General features: G+C 44.0%; 2 protein-coding genes across 2 annotated transcripts; one reads left to right on the top strand and one right to left on the bottom strand.

Moving 5' to 3' along the window:
• Positions 1-3413: 3413 nt before the first annotated feature.
• On the bottom strand, positions 3414-6960 carry LOC138487501 (uncharacterized). Its single transcript, XM_069614008.1, has 3 exons — positions 6862-6960; positions 6299-6413; positions 3414-5986 (listed from the first exon to the last, which is right to left on the bottom strand). Exons 1-3 carry the CDS (start codon positions 6931-6933, stop codon positions 3414-3416), a joined length of 2760 nt encoding a protein of 919 aa, XP_069470109.1. The 5' UTR covers positions 6934-6960.
• A 1386-nt stretch (positions 6961-8346) lies between these two features.
• LOC138489213 (uncharacterized) lies at positions 8347-14586 on the top strand. The gene is made up of 3 exons (XM_069616884.1): positions 8347-8510; positions 12922-13126; positions 13409-14586. Exons 1-3 carry the CDS (start codon positions 8355-8357, stop codon positions 14302-14304), a joined length of 1257 nt encoding a protein of 418 aa, XP_069472985.1. The 5' UTR covers positions 8347-8354; the 3' UTR covers positions 14305-14586.
• The last annotated feature ends 6632 nt before the right edge of the window (positions 14587-21218 follow it).

The raw sequence follows: 21218 nt of genomic DNA, 5'->3' as shown, positions 1-21218 counted from the left end.
AGACCTATGCCATTCCTACCCAGGCTTATACAGAGACCCATGATATTCCCACCCAGGTGAATCCAGAGACATATGGCATTCCTACCCAGGTGCATACAGAGAACAATGACATTCCTACCCAGGTGCTTACAGAGATAAATAACATTCCTACCAAGGTGAATCAAGAGACCCATGACATTCGTACCCAGGTTAAAACAGAGACCCATGTCATTCGTACCCGGGTGCTTAGGGAGACCAATTACATTCCAACACGCGTGAAAACAGAGACCTACGGCATTCCTACCCAGGTGCTTACAGAAACCAATTACATTCCTACCCAGGTGAATACAGAGACCCATGACATTCCTACCCAGGTGAATGCAGAAATACATGGCATTCCTACCCAGGTGCATACAGAGACCAATTACATTCCTACCAATGTGAATACAGAAAGCCACGCCATTCGTACCCAGGTGAATACAGAGACCTATGGCATTCCTACCCGGGTAGTTACGGAGACCACTTGTGTTCCTACCACAGGTGAATACAGAGGCGAATGGGAACAGTCCCGGGTCACCGTTTTGAAATTAACCTTTTATTGATTTTTGGAAAGTTTTGTTTCACTGCTGACGCCACACATTCCACCTCCTGCTGTTCTGAAACCAGCACTTTGATTAAAAGCACCGTTCGGATTCTGTGGTCCTTCCCCCGGATTTAACCTCCGTTTCTCACGAGGGTTAGGGTCTATAGTCACCAGTGTCAAATAATGGCAAAGGGGCTCCCCATGGCCACTCACATTATACATATTTACTGAATCTGACAAATGGTGCTGAGGGGCTGGTTCTTGTCAGGGCCTGGGGAGGTGCTGCTTCGCGGGCCCAGAATGCAACGCACGCCACGATCCGGGGCGGGGTTTAGCTACCGCGCTCGGAATAAAGGAGCTGCCCCTTTTATTGCAGGAAGATGCAGTTACGGCCGGGTGCTGGTAAGTGCAACACGCTATATGGTGTACAGCAGTGGTTACCAACCGCTGGCTCCCCAAAGGTTTGCACTCAAAGTCCCATGATCCCTCAGCATTGATGAAGTTGGCTAGGGATGAAAGGAGTTACAGGCCAAAGGAGGTGGAAGGTTGCAGAGGGTAACTCGCCCGCCCAGGTCAAAAAGGATGACTTTAGAGACCATCCTGGAGTCATCCGATGATCATCGAACTACATTAGAAGTCATTCCCACATCATCAGAAGTCATCATGCTGTTAAAGTCATCAGCAAATGTCTCAGAATGGTGGGTGATGATTTGGGGATGAGCTTAGGATGACTTGCTGATGATGCTAACATCATCCCTATTTTAGCAAACTCTTTGTTCCTGATGATTTTAGGATGGCTTGCCGATTACTTCAAGAGCATCACCATGATGATTTGGGGATGAGCTTAGGATGACTTGCTGATGATGCTAACATCATCCCTATTTTAGAAAACTCTTTGTTCCTGATGATTTTAGGATGACTTGCCGATTACTTCAAGAGCATCACCATGATGATTTGGGGATGATTCTGGGATGACCTGCCGATTACTTCAAGAGCATCGACAGGTTTGCCCCGGTGATTCTGGGATGACCTGCTGATTACTTGACAAGCATGTTTGTCCCTGATGATTTGGGGATGATTCTGGGATGACCTACTGTCAAGAGCATCGTCATGAAACATGTTTGTTCTTGATGATTTGGGGATGGCTTACTGATTAATCACAGAGTTTGTAGGATGATTTGCGGTCTAATACGGATAGTCTTTCAGCTTTTGCTTAATTGCACTTGTGCTGAATGATTTTTTAATGCTTTGCTAAGCACATCTGTTTGGCATTAGTTTTAATTGCATGTAAAAAGCATAATATGGATATGATCATTTAAATTGCAACACCCAATGTAAAAGTGCTGAACCAATGACCAGGAATCACACTTAAAAAGCATACATGCCACAGAAATAGTTTTCTTGCAGTAATAAGTGACTAACGCATAAGTATGGGAATTCACCGCTAAGTACATTCTATAGTCAAAAATAGTCATTTTAATTAGTCATCATGCACCCTTCCAAACCAAATCCATGTGATTCAAGACACATATTGGTAGAACTTGCCATGGAGCCCAAATTAAGCCACAATTATCCAACCTTAACATTTGTTAGACAGTAATCAGTGCACTCATTTTACATTGGTGCCTATCACGCAATGACTACTGTTCTGCATGAGTACAGCGAGGAGTACGGTCTAAAATGATTACTCAGGCCCCACACTACTACAAACTTGGAGGGATCCCAATCATATGTTTGAATAAGGCTTCGACTGGCAGTCTATACACTTCCCGAAGACAATGTGAGCTGGCAAGATAAGCGACTGAAACAGGATTACTTCAATGATTCCAAAATGAAATCATGTCCAACCAAAATTTTTCCAAAAAAGAAAAATTGCATATATAGCGCTATTCTTTCACTTCTGCCAAAAATTCAATTACTTCAGTACAAGTTATGTGAAATGTTTTCACTGGACATAAAAAGTCAAGCTTATCATATATGAATGATAATAGACTCACTTTGTCATATTGCCCAATCCACATTCATACTGCCCTGTCTATGTACATACAGAAAGTACATCAAAGCTCCTGGTATGTAGATAAAGTGTGTCCTCCATTCTGCTGGTAACCACAAGCAAAGTCTCTCAAGTTAAACTGACTCACCAAATGTCAACCACCACAAGTACAAAAGAAAAGATTGCCCACACAATATAGTTTGGTTAAAAATATAGTCTTTATATAAACGTTTAGATATAAATTAATCTCAACATTACAGGTGAGTACATTATTTCATATGAACACCCCATTATGTATAGGAGCTAACACAGGGTCTCCAGAAAATATGCACTTACCAGACCTGGTTCACCAGGTCTGCCACTTAATGATATAGACCACTAACCATAACATCTCAACAGAAAGGTGCAATTAGTCTACCAGGCCCTTCCCTTACACATAGAAGGAAAAGACAGGTATGCAGACCACACTCAAAAGGTGACAAAGGAAATTTAAGATGGATTCACCGGCCCCCAAAAGCTGGTCACACATGTCCCCAACACATATTTGGCCCTAGGGAACAAGTAAGGGAAACACACAGTAAAAATACTAGCAGCACTTAATGGAAGAAGGGGTTGAGTGGTGAATGACCAGCTAAACTAGAGAACCCATCCCACAGGTGAGTTTAGACAGCTGTTTAGGAATTCCCAGTTTAGGGTTATGGATTCAAGTTGCTAGCAATGGGCCCATTGGGGTTGTATAAACATTTCTAAAAGTAGCCCCCTCTAGCTACAAAAGTAAGCAAAGTGTTTCTCGGGGCTTCCTTGAAGCCTAAAAGATGCACTTCCAGCATGTGTTTGAATGTAGGAAACCAGTTATGTTCAATCCAATTCAAAACAATTTGGCATTTCAGATATAAAAGTTTCATTTTCAACTTTGATGAAAAAACATACCTTTTGTATTACTGGTATGTGGATGGCTAATGTGCTTTTCTCTTCGACTACCAAATGAACTGGGTCTTTCATATCATAAGACTGACACACAAGTGGAATAACGAGTGCCAAATTGGTGAACGCATTTGCTTCTCTACACTGTATGAATCTACTGACCCTACCATAGGCATGCAATCCACCCTCGTTCACATATTTGATCACACTTTGATCTCTCCTCTGAATACGAGTGTAATTTGAACTGTAAACAAGAAGATTATTTTTCTCCATAAATATCTTGTTACATGATACAACGCCAGAGTCAGTGATTTGGGCAATCCGAGTCACTGCTACATATTCATCTTCAGATAAAGTGTAAGGGTTTGTCGACCCAACACTGTAAACACCATTTTCAATGTTCACATACTTTTTTCTATTATGTAAGCTCATCATACTTTGGTAGAACTCTGCCTCATCACTACCACTTAACAAATATTTTTCTTTCAGAACTGGGATCACCTGTATCATACTTATGGCATCGAGAATCTGTGTTTCTACACCTGTAGTACCATGAAAATGCTGCAAAATGAAACCATTGAGATCTTCAAAAACAAAACAGTTAGCTGTAAATAGAGGTCCTGTTGCTCGAACGCTGTCTACTAAATGTACTAACTGATGAACATTCATGGTCATAAATCGTTTTTCATATAACTCTGTGAAGAGTTGCACAAATAGAAATAAACTTTGTTCAGCTATATGTAAATCTTCCTGGTTAATGTTTTGACTTAAAAGTTTGTGGATTGCTTTCGAAAGAATACAAAAGTGCAAGTAGTGTTCCTTATGTAGAACATTTTTAAGGACTGGTATTCCCCAAAAAAGTAGAAAGTTCCTAAATTCTGAAGACTTCCAGTACAATAGTTCATCAATAGACCTTGGTACTCTACTTACATCTAAAGTCGGTTTTATCCTTCTCAAATAACCATTTACTATTGTTACTTTTTCATAATAGGAGTATGAACAATGCTTGTAATCTTTTGTAAACCAGACTGTCAGCAATAATTTCATAATGCCTCCACATACGCCATGCATGTAATCAATCACAAATCCTTTGGTTATACAAAAGTACTTCAGGAACATAAACCACGTTGGTCCTTTAATTCCTCTCACAGTGTAACTAGACTGCCCAGTCTTAATGTTGTCTATAACATGCTTTACATCCTCTGTAATTGTATCAAGTGTCCTTGGTGGTCCTTTAGGGCCTTCATCATTATAAGGAAATACCCAACAGTGCCCTTTGCCCGAAACTGTGCTTTCACCCTCTTGAAGGCAATGCCAGCAGCCAAACTTTCCATTGAACTGCGTGCTATTTGACACTAGACAGCGTGCAGGTAAATCACAGGTAACTGTGAGAAGTGTAGCATGACACGTGAAGCTGGAATTGTTGTGGTCATTAAATACAACACCATCTTCAAGTTGTGCAAGGTCAGCATACAATGGCTTTAAGAAAGACCACATTACTGGCTTTTTTGAGGACACCCATATGCCATACAATAACACATTTTCTCGAAGTTTCCTTTGGGAAATGGGCAGCTCATTCACAATCAAGTACACTGGCCACATTGATACTTTGGAACTTTTAAATACAGGAACGCCATCTGTGTTCATAGCAAATGATAGACTATTTGGGTCGTTTAGAAAGCCCCTCTCAAACAAATCCAAATAAAGTTCCCCATCATAAACATCTTTCATTTCATGTTTTTCTTTCTGCATATAGTGATGAAATCGATAGTTTCGCACATTTTCTGTAAAGCCTTTTCGACTAAACATGATTTGTAACTGGGCAATCAGACTATGTTGGATAAAATAGGAGATTGAATCATTTGGTGTCAAATCTTTTAAACAATGAGTATTAGGGCAAGTCTGCGTATTCTTGTCAACATGTGTATAGCAAGTTGCACAGTAGTAATTAATAATGGGGGCTTTAACAAAACCCTTTATGTATTTTTGAAGATGATACATTGTTCGTATCATTCTGTTACTGGGTGGAAGAAGTAGGTAAGTAAGATTAAGCATGTAGTTAGCAGCTTCATCACTCAAACGAAAACGAATCATAAAGCAACAAACTAGTAGAACAACCACTCCCAAACACCTGGTTGACCCTTCAAACATAGGTTGTTTTTCATCTGAGGGTAGCGTTTCATCAGCTTGTACTTGAACTTCTTCATAATCATTTTGAATGGTGTATCCAATTTGATCGGCAAGTACCTGCAAACCAGAACTATGCTCAGAATCATGACCAGAATCATGAACATGCCCATTCATTTCACCCATCAGGGTGCCACATAACTCATTCCACATAGTGTCAGTCATGTCTTCATCTGCTTGTGGTGTAGAATCTGGTAAGGTTGTACAGTCACTCTCGTCCATTTCCTCAGAGACACTAATGGGAGCTATGTGTGTGCTTCTACCAATGATGTTCTCTTCAATTTGGGTGTGCTGCTCTTCACAGTATGCGGTAGAAGGATCTGCAATGCAATGCAATGCAATAGCGGGTCACTCACAGGACAAATTGATTAATTCAACTAGTAAAAATTGGGTTGTGCATAGGTATAAATAGAAATAGTAAACTTGTGTTATTTGTATGAGAATCAGCTATCAGTTTAAATTAGTTTATCAATTCAGATCATTTATTATAAGTGGACCAAGGAGTAAGCGTTACAGACTACCAATAGCTGTTTGTGTGCAGTGAGTTTTTTAACTGAATGTATCAATAACAGTGTTTTGTGGTTATGTGCAATAAAATACTATAACATACATTTGGAATGGTTATAATGTACCTAGGAAGAAAAGGTCATCTGCTCTATTAAAAGTCTTGGCATGGTCTTCTATCGCCTTCTTGGATGTTCCACATAGAGTGTTTGAAGAATCAGTTTCTACGATGAAATGTTCCTTCTGCAGCCACACATAAAACCAGTATTAGAATTGCATAATTGTCATACAGGTCTTGCTTTAAGAGCCAGAGAGTGTAAAGTATGAATGCACAGAATAGAGAAAACAAATGACATGTAATGAAAGCAGACTTAATTTCCCAACTTTAGAGGTAGTCAGGCGGTTAGAGGTAGTCAGGCGGTTAGAGGTAGTCAGGCGGTTAGAGGTAGTTAGGCGGTTAGAGGTAGTCAGGCGGTTAGAGGTAGTCAGGCGGTTAGAGGTAGTCAGGCGGTTAGAGGTAGTCTGGTTGTTAGTGACCAAGCCGAATACAGGAGTTTATTTTTGGTGCACTTTCACCCCTTTTTGTTTTGGAAATATTTGCTTGTTTTTAGGAAGAATGTATTTTTGGGGAGTAAAAGCATGTAGGAGACCTCTTATCGGTAGAGTTGCATTGAACGTTAATATATTTTACCAGTGCAATCCATTTTTTGTAAGGTCCTCGTTTCTTTCCTTTTCCTCGAGGGGGCCTTTCATCCATTTCCATTTGTATGGCTGTGTTGGTTGACAGAAATACCCTAACCAGATTATACAAGCAATTAAAAGTGGCAAGGGTAAAGCTTGAGACTATGTTGGGCTAAAATGGAAGCCATGAGGCCTAAACATAGCATGCACCCCCTGGGTGAGAATCCTTTAGGTAGCAAGGCAGTGGTAGAAGAATTGCAAATAGCGGTAATTTCATTCAAACCAGTGGGGGGCATGTTTTCGGGGGTCATAGACACAGATAAAGTGGCATTTGCATCATTAGGTAGCAAGGCAGTGGTAGAAGAATTGCAGATAGCGGTAATTTCATTCAAACCAGTGGGGGGCATGTTTTCTGGGGTCATAGACACAGATAAAGTGGCATTTGCATCATTAGGTAGCAAGGCAGTGGTAGAAGAATTGCAGATAGCGGTAATTTCATTCAAACCAGTGGGGGGCATGTTTTCTGGGGTCATAGACACAGATAAAGTGGCATTTGCATCATTAGGTAGCAAGGCAGTGGTAGAAGAATTGCAAATAGCGGTAATTTCATTCAAACCAGTGGGGGGCATGTTTTCTGGGGTCATAGACACAGATAAAGTGGCATTTGCATCATTAGGTAGCAAGGCAGTGGTAGAAGAATTGCAGATAGCGGTAATTTCATTCAAACCAGTGGGGGGCATGTTTTCTGGGGTCATAGACACAGATAAAGTGGCATTTGCATCATTAGGTAGCAAGGCAGTGGTAGAAGAATTGCAAATAGCGGTAATTTCATTCAAACCAGTGGGGGGCATGTTTTCTGGGGTCATAGACACAGATAAAGTGGCATTTGCATCATTAGGTAGCAAGGCAGTGGTAGAAGAATTGCAGATAGCGGTAATTTCATTCAAACCAGTGGGGGGCATGTTTTCTGGGGTCATAGACACAGATAAAGTGGCATTTGCATCATTAGGTAGCAAGGCAGTGGTAGAAGAATTGCAAATAGCGGTAATTTCATTCAAACCAGTGGGGGGCATGTTTTCTGGGGTCATAGACACAGATAAAGTGGCATTTGCATCATTAGGTAGCAAGGCAGTGGTAGAAGAATTGCAGATAGCGGTAATTTCATTCAAACCAGTGGGGGGCATGTTTTCTGGGGTCATAGACACAGATAAAGTGGCATTTGCATCATTAGGTAGCAAGGCAGTGGTAGAAGAATTGCAGATAGCGGTAATTTCATTCAAACCAGTGGGGGGCATGTTTTCTGGGGTCATAGACACAGATAAAGTGGCATTTGCATCATTAGGTAGCAAGGCAGTGGTAGAAGAATTGCAGATAAAGTCCATATGATACCCGAGAGTATTGTGTGTTTGTTTAAAAGTTTGCCGACACTTTTTTGAAATGCCTTAAGGCGTCATGACGTGGGGACGTTTTTTTTACGTACGACGCACTGTGATGATGTAGCTGATGAAGACAATCATGGAGGAAGGAGGACTCCATGCCGTGCACCGGCAGGTATATTTAGCTGCTGGTGGCTTTGTTTGTTCTTTCGGTTTTGGAATTCTGCAGCATCTGGATCTTCGTCTTCGTCGTCGTCCTCGTGGCTGTTTCCTCTTTGTCCTGGTAAGTATACAAGCTCCCAAACAGAAGCCACAATGCATGGCATATGGCCGCCATATGGTCCTCGAGGATCGAGCTATTAAGGATTGATCCTGTTCGCTGTCTCGTCTCTCCCTTCTTCGGCTTTCTTCTTCCATTAACCTACAGGTTCCTGACCTGGACTCTAACGAAATATGCACACTGCACTTCAGCGAATACTCTGGATTTTCTGGTCTCGGACCTCTAATTTAGACCCGAGTTCCCTGCCTTCTCTCCTCTTCCCGCTGCCTTCAAAACAACAAATGAGATCCAAAAGATACACAGTGCTCAGAATGCTTTATAACACCCATTATTCAACTTATAGCCGTAACCCGCTAGACGTATTGAAACGTGCTAAAAACTAGCAAAAACATAGAAAATGTACTTTCCTCGCGTTTTGGTAAATGCTAATTCTGTTGCGTTTCCTGTTTGTACAGTGTACGTGCGTTTGTTCTGTCGAACCTGATGTTTTTAACCACTCGTCTCCCATACAAGGGGGATCAAAATGTACTTTGTTTACAGGCTGAAGGTATACTGCTGAAATCTTCAATGCATTATCAGCTTTCCTTACTGTTCTGGAACGTGTTGCCATTTGTTAATCCAGTCACCATGTGTGCCTTCTTTACAGGCTTCACTCCCCTGATGATCCCGTTCTCTCCAAAGTAGGCTAATCCAGTTGCTCCTCCTCAGAGGCGTTCTTCTTTCTTTTCCTGTTTCCTGCAGTTTCGCGTTGCAAGTACTCGCTTCCCAGCTCCGGTTTAGACGCGTGTTCGCTGCCTTCTCTCCACTTCCCGAGGCCTTCAAAACAACAAATGAGCTCAATAAGATGCAGTGCTCAGAATGCTTTATAACACCTATTATTCAACTTATAGCCGTAACCCGCTAGACGTATTGAAACGTGGTAAAAACTAGCAAAACCAGCTAGAAAATGTACTTTCCTCGCGTTTTGGTAAATGCTAATTCTGTTGCGTTTCCTGTTTGTACAGTGTCCGTGCGTTTGTTCAGTCGAACCTGATGTTTTTATCGTCTCCTATACAAGGGGGATCAAAATGTACTTTGTTTACAGGCTGAAGGTATACTGCTGAAATCTTCAATGCATTATCTGCTTTCCTGACTGTTCTGGAACGTGTATTTGCCATCTGTTAATCCAGTCACCATGTGTCCCTTCTAGTTTACAGGCTTCACTCCCCTGATGATCCCGTTCTCTCCAAAGTGTGTGGATGATATGCGTGCGTTGTGTAGGGGGATTTTCTTTTAATGTATGTGTGTGGATGATATGCGTGCGTTGTGTAGGGGGATTTTCTTTTAATGTATGTGTGTGGATGATATGCGTGCGTTGTGTAAGGGGCTTTTCTTTTAATGTATTTGTGTGGATGATGTGCGTGTGTTGTGTAGGGGGATTTTCTTTTAATGTATGTGTGTGGATGATGTGCGTGCGTTGTGTAGGGGGCTTTTCTTTTAATGTATTTGTGTGGATGATGTGCGTGTGTTGTGTAGGGGGATTTTCTTTTAATGTATGTGTGTGGATGATGTGCGTGCGTTGTGTAGGGGGCTTTTCTTTTAATGTATGTGTGGGGATGATGTGTGTGTGTTAGGGGGCTTTTCTTTTTATGTATGTGGATGGTGTGCGCATGTTGTGTAGGGGCCTTTGCTTTTAATGTGTGTGGATGGTGACTGCATGCATGTGGATGGTGTGCGCATGTTGTGCAGGGGCCTTTGCTTTTAATGTGTGTGGATGGTGACTGTATGCATGTGGATGGTGGGCGCATGTTGTGTAGGGGCCTTTGCTTTTAATGTGTGTGGATGGTGTGGTGTTTGTGTTGCCTAGGTGTTTCAAGATTGGCGTGTGTATTCTTTTTTGGGGGTGGGGGGGGCGCCAAATTTTGTTTTGCCCAGGGCGCAGGGTGGGTGAAGGATTCCGTGAATCCTAGGGGTAAACATGTCAGCAACAGTGCCATTTGGGAGCGAATACTGGACTGTCCAGTGGCCCCCAGAGTGCATGGGTGTAATTTTGATATATTAACCTCCTGGGTCATCACTTCCCATTGTATATGTTAATGAGTCCCACACTTTTTAGTTTGGGCTATTAGGTGGCGCTTTAGCACCATCTATGAACTAAAACTATTGCATTAGAGCACAGATAGGGAGAAGTGGCATATGAGGAGGGACACACAGCCTGTAGGTGTTTGGTTATTTGCCCACCCATTGGCTACGCATGGCCATGCTAAACCCTATGGTCATTCCCACCCAGTTCCTGCCCCTCCCAGCCCAAAACACCACCCCATGGGAACTCTCTTGCGTTCGCTTTGATCAAGCCTTACCATCAAACTTTGCAGTCAAGGTGCCTGCCAGTGTTTTTTCAAAGCAGTCTTCTGGAAGTTAATGACTTAATTGGATTTGCAAACCCTCCTTAACCAGGTCTGCCTTCAGCCACCTGATTTATTAGCACTGTGCGTGTCCTTCACTGAACTCCTTTTATAAACAAACATTGGCAAAGCCAACACTTTGGGCTTTTGTGTAAGGATTAGGCCTCTGCCAGGTATTGCTATTAGATGCCCAGCCACTCACACCATTTTGCACATGTTACTATCAATGGTCAGTTAATACCACTATGGAAGAGACTGCAAGTGCCTTACTACACAAAAGGCAAAACTGTTGGCATTGCCAATGCATGTTTTACAACTCGTGCTACACCCCCTTTGTCAACCCTGCTCTCACGCTCCTGCTCCATACATGCACAGATCCTCTTGTCTGTGTCCTGCTCGAATCCTCAGGACCCTACTTTTTTTGGACCCTGCTTTCCTAGCCCTACTCTGACACTCCTCCTCTCTTGTCTCTGACCTGCATGGACTCTCCTGTGCTGCTTGGACCCTGCTTCCCAGCCCAGGGCCTGCTCATATGCCATGGCGTGACAGGAGGGTGGTAATAAGCCATGATTTCTCTCACCATGCTGCTGGCGATAATCTCAACTCATCCCGGGGGCTGGGGCCCCTGCCCCCCCACCCCCCTCAGAGCTTTCCGGGGCGGGGACAGATTAAAGGCAGGCCTGGGAGAGCGATCCAGGAATGTGTTTACAATGCGGAAACCAAACACTGGGATTGGCTACCTGTTCATGTTCATGCAATTATGTTGCTGGAATAGAGCAGAGTTTTAATTGCCGCTCCTAGTATGCACAGGTCTCTCGCTCAACCCTACATGCTGTCACACTCCTTCCTAGAACCCCATCTGGCCATGCCTCTCATTCTTAACCTTTCACACACACATCACTGTTACACTTTCTCTCCACCCCACCGTGTGGCCTAATACTTCTTGATGCTTTCTTTCCACATGCCACTTTGCGTCCATAGTTTCTCCTTCCATTATGTGCTGCTCTTCTGGTCGAAGGTCTCCCTTCTTGAAAGTACTCCAAATCTATTTTAGAGGTGAGCTTACTCTCTGTTCTCACACCTGTGTGCTGGCCTTACTTGCTGTGGTTAAACTCAGGAACACTGTTCGCCGAGCGTAGGTGTTTTTCGGTTGGTAGCTGCCATGTGGTGTTGGGCAAGACTATGAGGATTTTGTCTCATTGTATGTGATTTGTCAAGACTACCGCTTGAATGTGTGTTCTGTTCTCTTACACAAACCAAACATCGGCATGTAGGTTGTGAGGTCATGGAATTATGTGGGGATATGTGGTCTTTAGATTGCAGGTGTTACTTCATATACCATTCATAGGCCATTTTCAGCTACAGTAGACAAAGTAAAGTGCAGAATCTTATTAAGTGGACACCAGTAATTCTTACAGTTGAATCTGAATATTCAGTGTTTGAGAAGGTGTATGCAGAAGGGTGAGTTTTTAGCATGGTTATTTAGCGGCAGCACCTTTGATACCTGCGCTGTCCTGACTAAATGAGTCCCATATGGTGCCTCCAGGGGTGATGTGTTCCCTCTAGTGAGAAATAGCTCACTAGCACAGATGGGCTGAATGTAAGATCTGGCTTCCTAACCCAGATGGGCTAAATGCAGGATCTGGCGCACTAACAGAGATGGGCTAAATGCAGGATCTGGCTCACTAACAGAGATGGGCTAAATGCAGGATCTGGCTCACTAACAGAGATCGGCTAAATGCAGGATCTGGCTCACTAACAGAGATGGGCTAAATGCAGGATAGTGTAAAAAATGGCAAGAACGTATTTGTAAAGTTAATGATGTTGGTTCCAATGCAAGTCATGTTGCAATGAGGACACAGCGGGTCATTCAGGTGCTGCATATTAGGATACTAGCTTCAATCACAAATGGGGACACTTCAGGCAGGAACATGTCCATAGTAAGGGGACCATAAATTAATGATCCTGTACAGAATAGTTTCACAATAATACTTTGAGCACACTAAATGTATTTATTTTTCGTCTTTTAGGTAATAATTCAAACCATGGCCCTCTTTAATGTGCTTTTCTTTGATTGCGACAACTCTCTCTGTATTCGAAAGGATGGGGAATTTGAGCCATTGGCAATTCCTGGTGAAGTGATTTGTAAATGGCTGGTAGAGGGTCTTGATGAAAGTGGAAAAGAAATACGTGAAGAAAGGGATTTCAAAGCGGTAGTGCTTTTCCAATCGGCAGGTAAGCAAAGTATATATGTTTTTCCCTCTGTTTCCCTCCATTTGATGTTTCGGGAGGAGGGTACATCTAACGTCCCTACAGTGAGGCATCCCCTTTTTTTCTAACATACAGATGAGTGCTGCACAATGCCCACCACTCTTTCACAGCATCTCTACTTCCTTTAGAGTAAGTCTAATGTATAAAGTATAGATGCACAACATGGTTCTGACACTTTGGTTGTGTAGATAGTCACATTTTGAAATTTTCGCTTGAGGTTTTAACTTGCCTTTTTCATACCTGCAGTCAAGAAACAGTGTATCAAGACACAAAAAACATTTGAAGAAATAATTAAAGACTATTGCGGTGATGCAGAGGGACTGATTCAGGCCTTAAAAAGGAAGGCAGAAGAGGAAAAGGAGCTACTGGTGGATTCGGGCAATCGGGGAAGTGCTGGAAAATTTAAAAGAGTGTTGCGTGAACTGCAAGAAGAACATCCAGTGAAAAAAACAAAAGAAAACAAAGAGAATTATTTAGTAAAAGCTGATTGGAGGAAAGTGACTGCTCCCAAACTTAGTAAGGCCTGTTCACAACTACAGTCACAAAAACTGGAGAACCTAACTCTTTTGGCAGGGATGGCTAGTGTTCTTCATTCTTTCATTCCTTCCTCAGAGCCCACCTCTGTTGCTTCACCTGGACAATATAAAGACGCTGCGCAACAACCACTAAATGGACTATCAAATAACAGTGAATTGTCGGCTGCAAATATTTTGTCGGATAGATCTAGTTTGACATGCTTAACTCTATCCCCACGTCTTCTAAATAGTGTGTCCTTGTTGCAGAATGACAGTCATGCCTGTTTAGACAGCGAGTTGACACCCACACGTGCACACAAACCTGCTCAATCATTCAGACTACAGTCTTTAAAAACAGCGGAATTGGGAACATCCTCAAAACAGAGTTTGGCTGCAGTGTCAGTCCCCACTAGTGACCGAAAAAGCAGTGTATCACCATGTGAAGGGAAAATGCAGAAAATACTGTTTACCTGCCCGAAACAAGCTGTTTCAACTCCTCTAAAAAACCCTAACTACAATGTATCCAGGATTGATGTGGATGTACAGCATGCACCCCAAGATGCAGGCCCTATTGTTTGTGCGGATGAAAGCCCACATGTAAGTAAACATTATGCATGCAATAGTTGACTCCTATGAAACTCCCCACACATTAGCAACGTGACCTTGACTTATTTTTTGTAGAATTTTTGAGATCTGTCTGCAAGGCTAACAGCTGGCCTACTATGGACTGCCGAGTAATAAGGAGGAAGCTTGCTACCAAAATTTGCAATGCCAGAAGAGGCCTAAAAAAGACTCCACCTTTTGAAATGCAGGATCAATGATTGTTTGTTTGTATTTTTGTAAACCTATTTATTCTTATGGAGCTATGCCGTTAAACTGAATTTGTTGAATAAAAAAAGTTGTACACTTTCTGAGCCTATGTTTGATTGAAGATATCTTATAGCCAGAGCAATACAATATTAAAATATCAACAATTTATAGCTGCAGAATTTCACTATCACAATATGAACTCTGTAATAATTAGCTGCTCTTAGGGTTATTGGGTGTAGTGACTGGCGGAAGTCTGTCATGCTGGTAGACCTTTAACAGATGCTGTTTAGGTAGCTGGAAGTGTGTATTTTGGTGTAGTGCTTTGGAGCTGTGGGACTTTTATGGGGTGTGAGGCCATGTTGTCTAGAGGTGAGAATTGAAATGGGGGAGTTGGTTTGTGATATGGGGGTTGTAGTTGTGTGCACTAAATTGGCGAACTTGGTTAACGGGTGCTCTAGCAAAGATGAAAAGTGACAGCTGCAAGATTTTCTTTTTCCAGTACACTATCCAGAAGTCTAACTAGAGTCATTGTAAAGTAATGCCACCAATGTTACTCAAAAGGGATACATCCTGTGGTAATCCAACCCCTTTTCCTAAATCTTTTGGAACCATCTTGAAATCATTTAAACTCATCCTGGAGTGGTCTGCAATAATCATTTACAATTTAAAACCCATCCTAATGTTGTTATGAAGTCATCCTGGAGTTGTCATGGGGTCATCCTAGAGTAATCCAAACTCATCCTGAAGTTGTCGTGGAGTCATCCTGGAGTTGTCGTAGAGTCATCCTAGAGTAATCCAAACTCATCCTGAAGTTGTCTTGGAGTTGTCGTGGAGTCATCCTAGAGTAATCCAAACTCATCCTGAAGTTGTCATGGAGTCATCCTAGAGTAATCCGAAGCCATCCTGGAGTAATCCAACTCATCCTGAAGTTGTCATGGAGTCATCCTAGAGTAATCCCCACTCATCCTGAAGTTGTCATGGAGTCATCCTGGAGTAATCCAAGATCATCACTGGAAGTAATCCAAACTCATCCTGGAGTAGTTTCTGTGATAACTCTAGAGTCATCATCTCATTAAATATTTTGGCCTGTGTGAATACTTTGGATGATCTTCCTGAACTATCCATGGATGACTCTAGAATGGAGTCATCGGATGACTCCAGAATGATTCCAGGATGATCTTCCTTTTTGACTGGGGCGGAGAGGTGGAGTGGCCGTGCGGATGAGAGCTGCTTCCTGCGTAGACCATGCCACATGATAATATTAATATGCCATAGTGCCTTTTGCACGGCATATAAACAAACCATTGTGTAGTCCTTCCTTGCCACCCAATCTCAGCTCCCCTGCCTGTAGTGTAGGCCAGGCCACTTCTGGATTCAAGGAGTCCCTACAACACCCACCAGCCTGAGCAAGCATATTCAAGGGTGAGGGATCATGGGATTTGAAGTCCCAAACATCTGGAGAACCGCAGGTTGCAGACGCAAGACAGGCTCCCTCCCCCATGTCCCCCAGGCAGCGGTGCAGACATGCGAGGCACGAATCGCTCGCCAGAAAACTCAGCAAGATTAGCTCCAAGAGAAGCACCCACCCTGCATCCGAGCCTTACTAGCCCGTCCGCTGCCACCTTGCTCCATGGCTCGCCCTTGCTCCACGAACCACCCACCATTCCCTGAACCAGCTCTCACCCATCACTAGGTGCTGAGGAGGAGAGACTCCTTGAAGAACTTGCTCATCAGTACAGTATAAAAGCAACGCTGCATAATATACATCAACATTCCCATAACTCTCAGCATCCAGGCAGGCAACACCTACTAAATCCTATGGCACAGAAAACATCGGCGTCCTACCTCAGTCGCGCATGCGTGGCGCAGGAAATGGGGCTGAACAAGACGGAGCGCAGCGCCAGCAAAGTATGATTTGCCGGAGCGCTCCGGGAACTCTGCTCATTCCTCACAGCTCTGTTCCCAGGCCAGGTGTGGCTCAGGAGCAAGCCACACTGCAGTGTTTCCGAGGCCGCATGTGAGAGTGACTGCAGAAACAGGCGAAGCCTCACATGCTGTTATGAAGCTGTCCAAATTGATCAATGTATCTTGCATTTACAGACATCCTGTTGTTAGGGTGAGAATTGGGACTAATGAAAAGAGCAGAGTCCAACTTCCATTACCCGTTCAAAAGGTTTTAGGCATGCAGTAAAGAGGCCCTCACACTGAGGGACACAAGGGCATGCTGTAAAGAGGCCCTCAGAGTGAAGGAGATGCACACATTACTCATGGAGCCCAACACCTCACCTTTGTCATACTGGAAGAGCAGCAAGAAAGCACTGTGCATGACACCTGGTAACGTCCCAATATCGCATGGAAGATATGAATAAAGTTATGCGCTCAGACAACCATATCAACTGTACGACTAGTGGTTACGACAAATGTACCCTCGAACTGAAGTGGTAGAAGGAAGTCTCAGACACCACTGGAAAAAGAAGAACAATAAGTAAAATCTGACAGGTGTAAAGTGACATCACGAAGAGAAGACACGATGACGCACGGAACTGATACACGTATACTTAAGGAATGAAGATGTGACTGAAATAAAGTAAATGAACATGTAGACACGAAGAAATCATACATACTGCGAAGATGAGTGAGAATAGATGCAGTAGATATATGTACGCAGAAACGCAAGCTAGATGAGAGATATAGAAGCTTGCTGCAGCAGAAAATATAACACGGGTAAAGCAGCCATGTTGAGAAGATGGACGTCGGTTTCGTATAATAGTAAGCTAAAAGCCCCAAGGAGAGAGAGACCAAGACTGCAGAGCTGACAGCCACTGGAATACAAATTTGTGCAAGAAAAATTAATATTTGTCAGGCTAAGGATCAAGGATGCCGCAGTGAGAAGCAAAGGAGTGAACATCTGCTAGTGCCAAGTATTGAACAATTAAAGCTGTAGAAAGCATATGCAAGATGGAGCAACCAAGTCTCCAGAGGCCAAGAAGAGTAATAGCACCCAGTATAATTGAATCAAATATCACTAAATAAGAGTACAGAATGGACAAATCATGGTCTCCTCACACGTGGTGCAAGACTAGAAAACAAGGCTTATTCATAACGCTCCAGACGAAGATAGCAATGTACCTTCACTCCCTTTAAAGTTCCAGAGAAGAGAATAGTCAGCAAGGTCAACTGCAGAGAAGAGGCCTTGGCTTAGGGCCTAACCAATGAGAGATGGTAGGCTAATTGGCCAACTGGGTAATTGTCTGACGTTGTTCCCCACTCCTCGGTTTTGTTTTGCTTACGTGCTGCTAACGAGCCAAATGTCCAAGGTTCGAGGAGGGGGCCAACCAATCAGGATGGTCTATGTGATGATGGACTACACATTGTTGCAGAAACCAATCAGCTGTTGTTATTCTACTATTATCTGTATTATATGTTGTTCCAGGCGTGCCTACCAGATAAGGGGCAGCCAATGATGTTACTAACACCTAAATAACCTATAGGCATATATGTTACCTTAACCTATCCCTCTGCAGATACGCTTTTATTATTTACCACATAGGATGATATCATAACTGACGTATATTGAGGTATAATGCCTTTGTGTAACTGACATGTATTCGAGAGTGTGTGAGCTGGGATTTGTTATGCTTACCAGAGTTCCCTACTTTATTGAACTGATAATAAAGTAGTACTTTACCATATTCTTTGAGTCGGTCTGGTTATTTTGGCCTGAAATCAGTTATTGTTGTAATCCCGTCCAGCACTTGATACGCTCCAGGTGCGACTGCAAAGACCCTCACACTGACAGACACATGGGCATGCTGTACAAAGGCCCTAACACTGACAGATAGAAGGACATGTGGTGCTGTAAAGAGGCCCTCAGACTGAGACACAAGGGCATGCTGAAAAGAGGCCCTCAGACTGAGAGACACATGGGCATGCTGTACAAAGACCCTTACACTGACAGACAGAAGGGCATGGTGTAAAGAGACCCTCAGCTGAGATACAAGGGCATGCTGTTAAGAGGCCCTCAGACGATTCCAAGATGGCTGCCAACATGTAAGGACGTGTGTTCAGTCCTCCGTCCGGGCATTAAGAAGCGCGCCTCGGGCGCATCACAGCAGTGAACTGTAGATATCATCTCGGCCCCCACCCCGGCACTGTAAGGAAGCATCCCGATCTCCCGCCACCCCAAACGAAGCTGACGGGTGCAAGGAAGCTTGGATTGATGCAGATGTGTGAAGCACCTGGCTGTAAGCCTGCCGACGCACTAGAGAAGGAGGTGGAGGGCAAAAAACACAAACGTTGCTCCAGGTGACTCTGCAGACCGGAGAAGAATATCAGTGCAGGTAGAACAGGCAGACAAGGAGGGACTGGCCCGACCGCATCAGGACCTGAAAGTAAGCTACCATTCCACACAGGCGGCATTTGATGCAGGCGTCTGTTTGAACACAGCGGGCTCCCGTCAAACTAACTTTCTATTTTTTTTCTTGTAAAGCTGAGGACGAAGGACATAGCAGAGGATTGACTCTCCCCTGGTGCGTATAAGGCAAGAAGGTGCGTTGGAGGGTCTCAGCGAGAGGAATGAGCCCCGCACCCATGGGACGAAATCAATATAAACTGGACTCACAGAGAGTGGTTGGGTTGAACAATTAAGAGTGGGTAGCGTAGATCGGTCTGTGTGTCTATGGTACAGGGGTAAAGAGCCTGGACAAGCCACATACCCCTGTATCAATGTTAACCCATACAGCGGCAGGCGCAGGGGCTTCCCCCCCGTTCGGAGTGGGGAAAGTGCACAACAGCGCGGCCTTCAGAAAATGGGGGTGCGATCAACGGAGCCCCTCTACGTGCGCCTAACTCTCGCCCCAAGACACAATAAGTATCAGGCCTGGTACCTCCTTAAGAGGATACGGGCAAGGCGAGCACTATTACACTAAGGGGAAACGTAGTCACAAACACCATAGAAGAAGCCAGAAAGCTGGGCAAAAGTCCTTCAGGTGCCAGGGGCAAAAGTTAAAATACACCGGCTAAAGCTCAACGGATGATTAATCTGCAAGGGGGGTCAGTTGGAACGTTGTTGGAGACAACAACAAGACGAAACACATGGGACAACCCTGAGAAACAAACTTTGAGAGGAGATGAAGCTGGAAACCCCCCACCATGGCACTGAATAAGAAAGAGCTGCAAGAATGCCTGAGGGGCATGGAGGACAGGATGATGTGCTCGTTCCAGGACCAATTCGGAAAAATGAAAGCAGAACTTAAGGGATCACTTCAGGAAGTCAGGAAAGAAATTACCAACCTCAGGAACAGAGTAGACACGACTGAACAAGGCTTATCGGAGATGTTGGAGGAGGTCAAACAAAATAGGTCCCACTAGAGCAGGTAGCCAGATCTACCCACAACCTAGAGCTCCAGGCAGAAGACCTTGAGAATCACCGCTCCAGACGGTCCAATATCAGAGTGAAGGGTCTGAGTGAATCTCTCTTAGACACTGACCTAAAGGACGCAATGCAGCAATATGTTGGCAGCCTCTTGACAGGAAAACAACCAGAGGAAGTGAATATTGACCGGGTATGCAGAGTAGTACAACAAGAAGGGACTCCAGGACTCAACGCCATCGAATATGTGTATGCATTGTCTTTAATGCTCAATCACACAAATCATTAAAGCCCTTGTATGGTTGATTACACGTGTTTCGGCTCCCCTGAGCCTTTTTCAAATCTGGGCCGTGGATGGGATGACCAATTCATATGACTGTTGTCAAAGTAATGATAACGGGGCAAAATCCCCAAGTCAGAAGTGGTCTGTACCCGAAATGAGAAATGTAACGCGCGTCGGCAAGGACCAGTATACAGAGTAGGCACCAAAAATAGGGATCCAGGAGCAAGACACTGGGATGTTTTGGAGGCCTTAACATCGTACACCATGAAAGAGGACATACTCCGAGCGGCAAGACCTCACCAGGATCTGACAATTAACGGTGCCCAGATCCACTTATACCAAGACCTGCCACTGACTACACTACAAAAAAGGAGATCAATGTTCCCAGTGACCAAGGTACTAATAGCAAAAAACATTGATTCTAAGTGGACGTTTCCCTTTAGGCTTCTATTAACTTGGGATGGCAAACAACAACGGATCACCCCATGTGAGGAAGGACTGACTCTGATGGACATGGAAGGGGCATAGTATCGACCGACACAGACGCCTAGACATTCCCCCCCCTCGTGAGGGTAGCAGGACGTGGGAATGGGCAGCGGACATGGGGAGGAGAGGTGAAAGGGAAATGAAATTGGCAGGCCTCCGTGCTAAATGTGGGAGGAAGACCTGAGTACAAATTAAAACACTTTGCCTGCAGTGGCGCTGTGGGGGGAAGAAAAGGGGTGCAGATATATAGATCTCCCAGATTAAAAGGGAATGAGTCAGGACGGAGGGAGGAATGTGGAGTTCGTTTTGGAATCCAATTTAGGGTGCAGGTCACCCTGGCCGGGGGAATTCCCGGGGTTGTACAAGGCCCAATGCCCTGGATTAGCATCTGGGGGGGGGGGGTTCGACAGAACCTAGGCAATGACTGGGCAAAGGGAAGGGGGGAATTAAGGGGGTGCTTGAGGGGGACAGGGAGGAGAGGAGTTGGGTTGGGGTTCTGAGAGTTGGGATTGTTGCAGGGAATTATTGTATGGACTAGATTTCACAATGGGTTTTGCAAGAAAAGAAGGGATGGACTTAGAAGAGGGCATC

This window comes from Ambystoma mexicanum, chromosome 9 (assembly GCF_040938575.1).
Source record: "Ambystoma mexicanum isolate Mex_15411 chromosome 9, UKY_AmexF1_1, whole genome shotgun sequence".
NCBI classification, from domain to species: domain Eukaryota; kingdom Metazoa; phylum Chordata; class Amphibia; order Caudata; family Ambystomatidae; genus Ambystoma; species Ambystoma mexicanum.
Note: the sequence above shows the minus strand (reverse complement) of the source record. Positions and strands in the feature narration are given on the sequence as shown.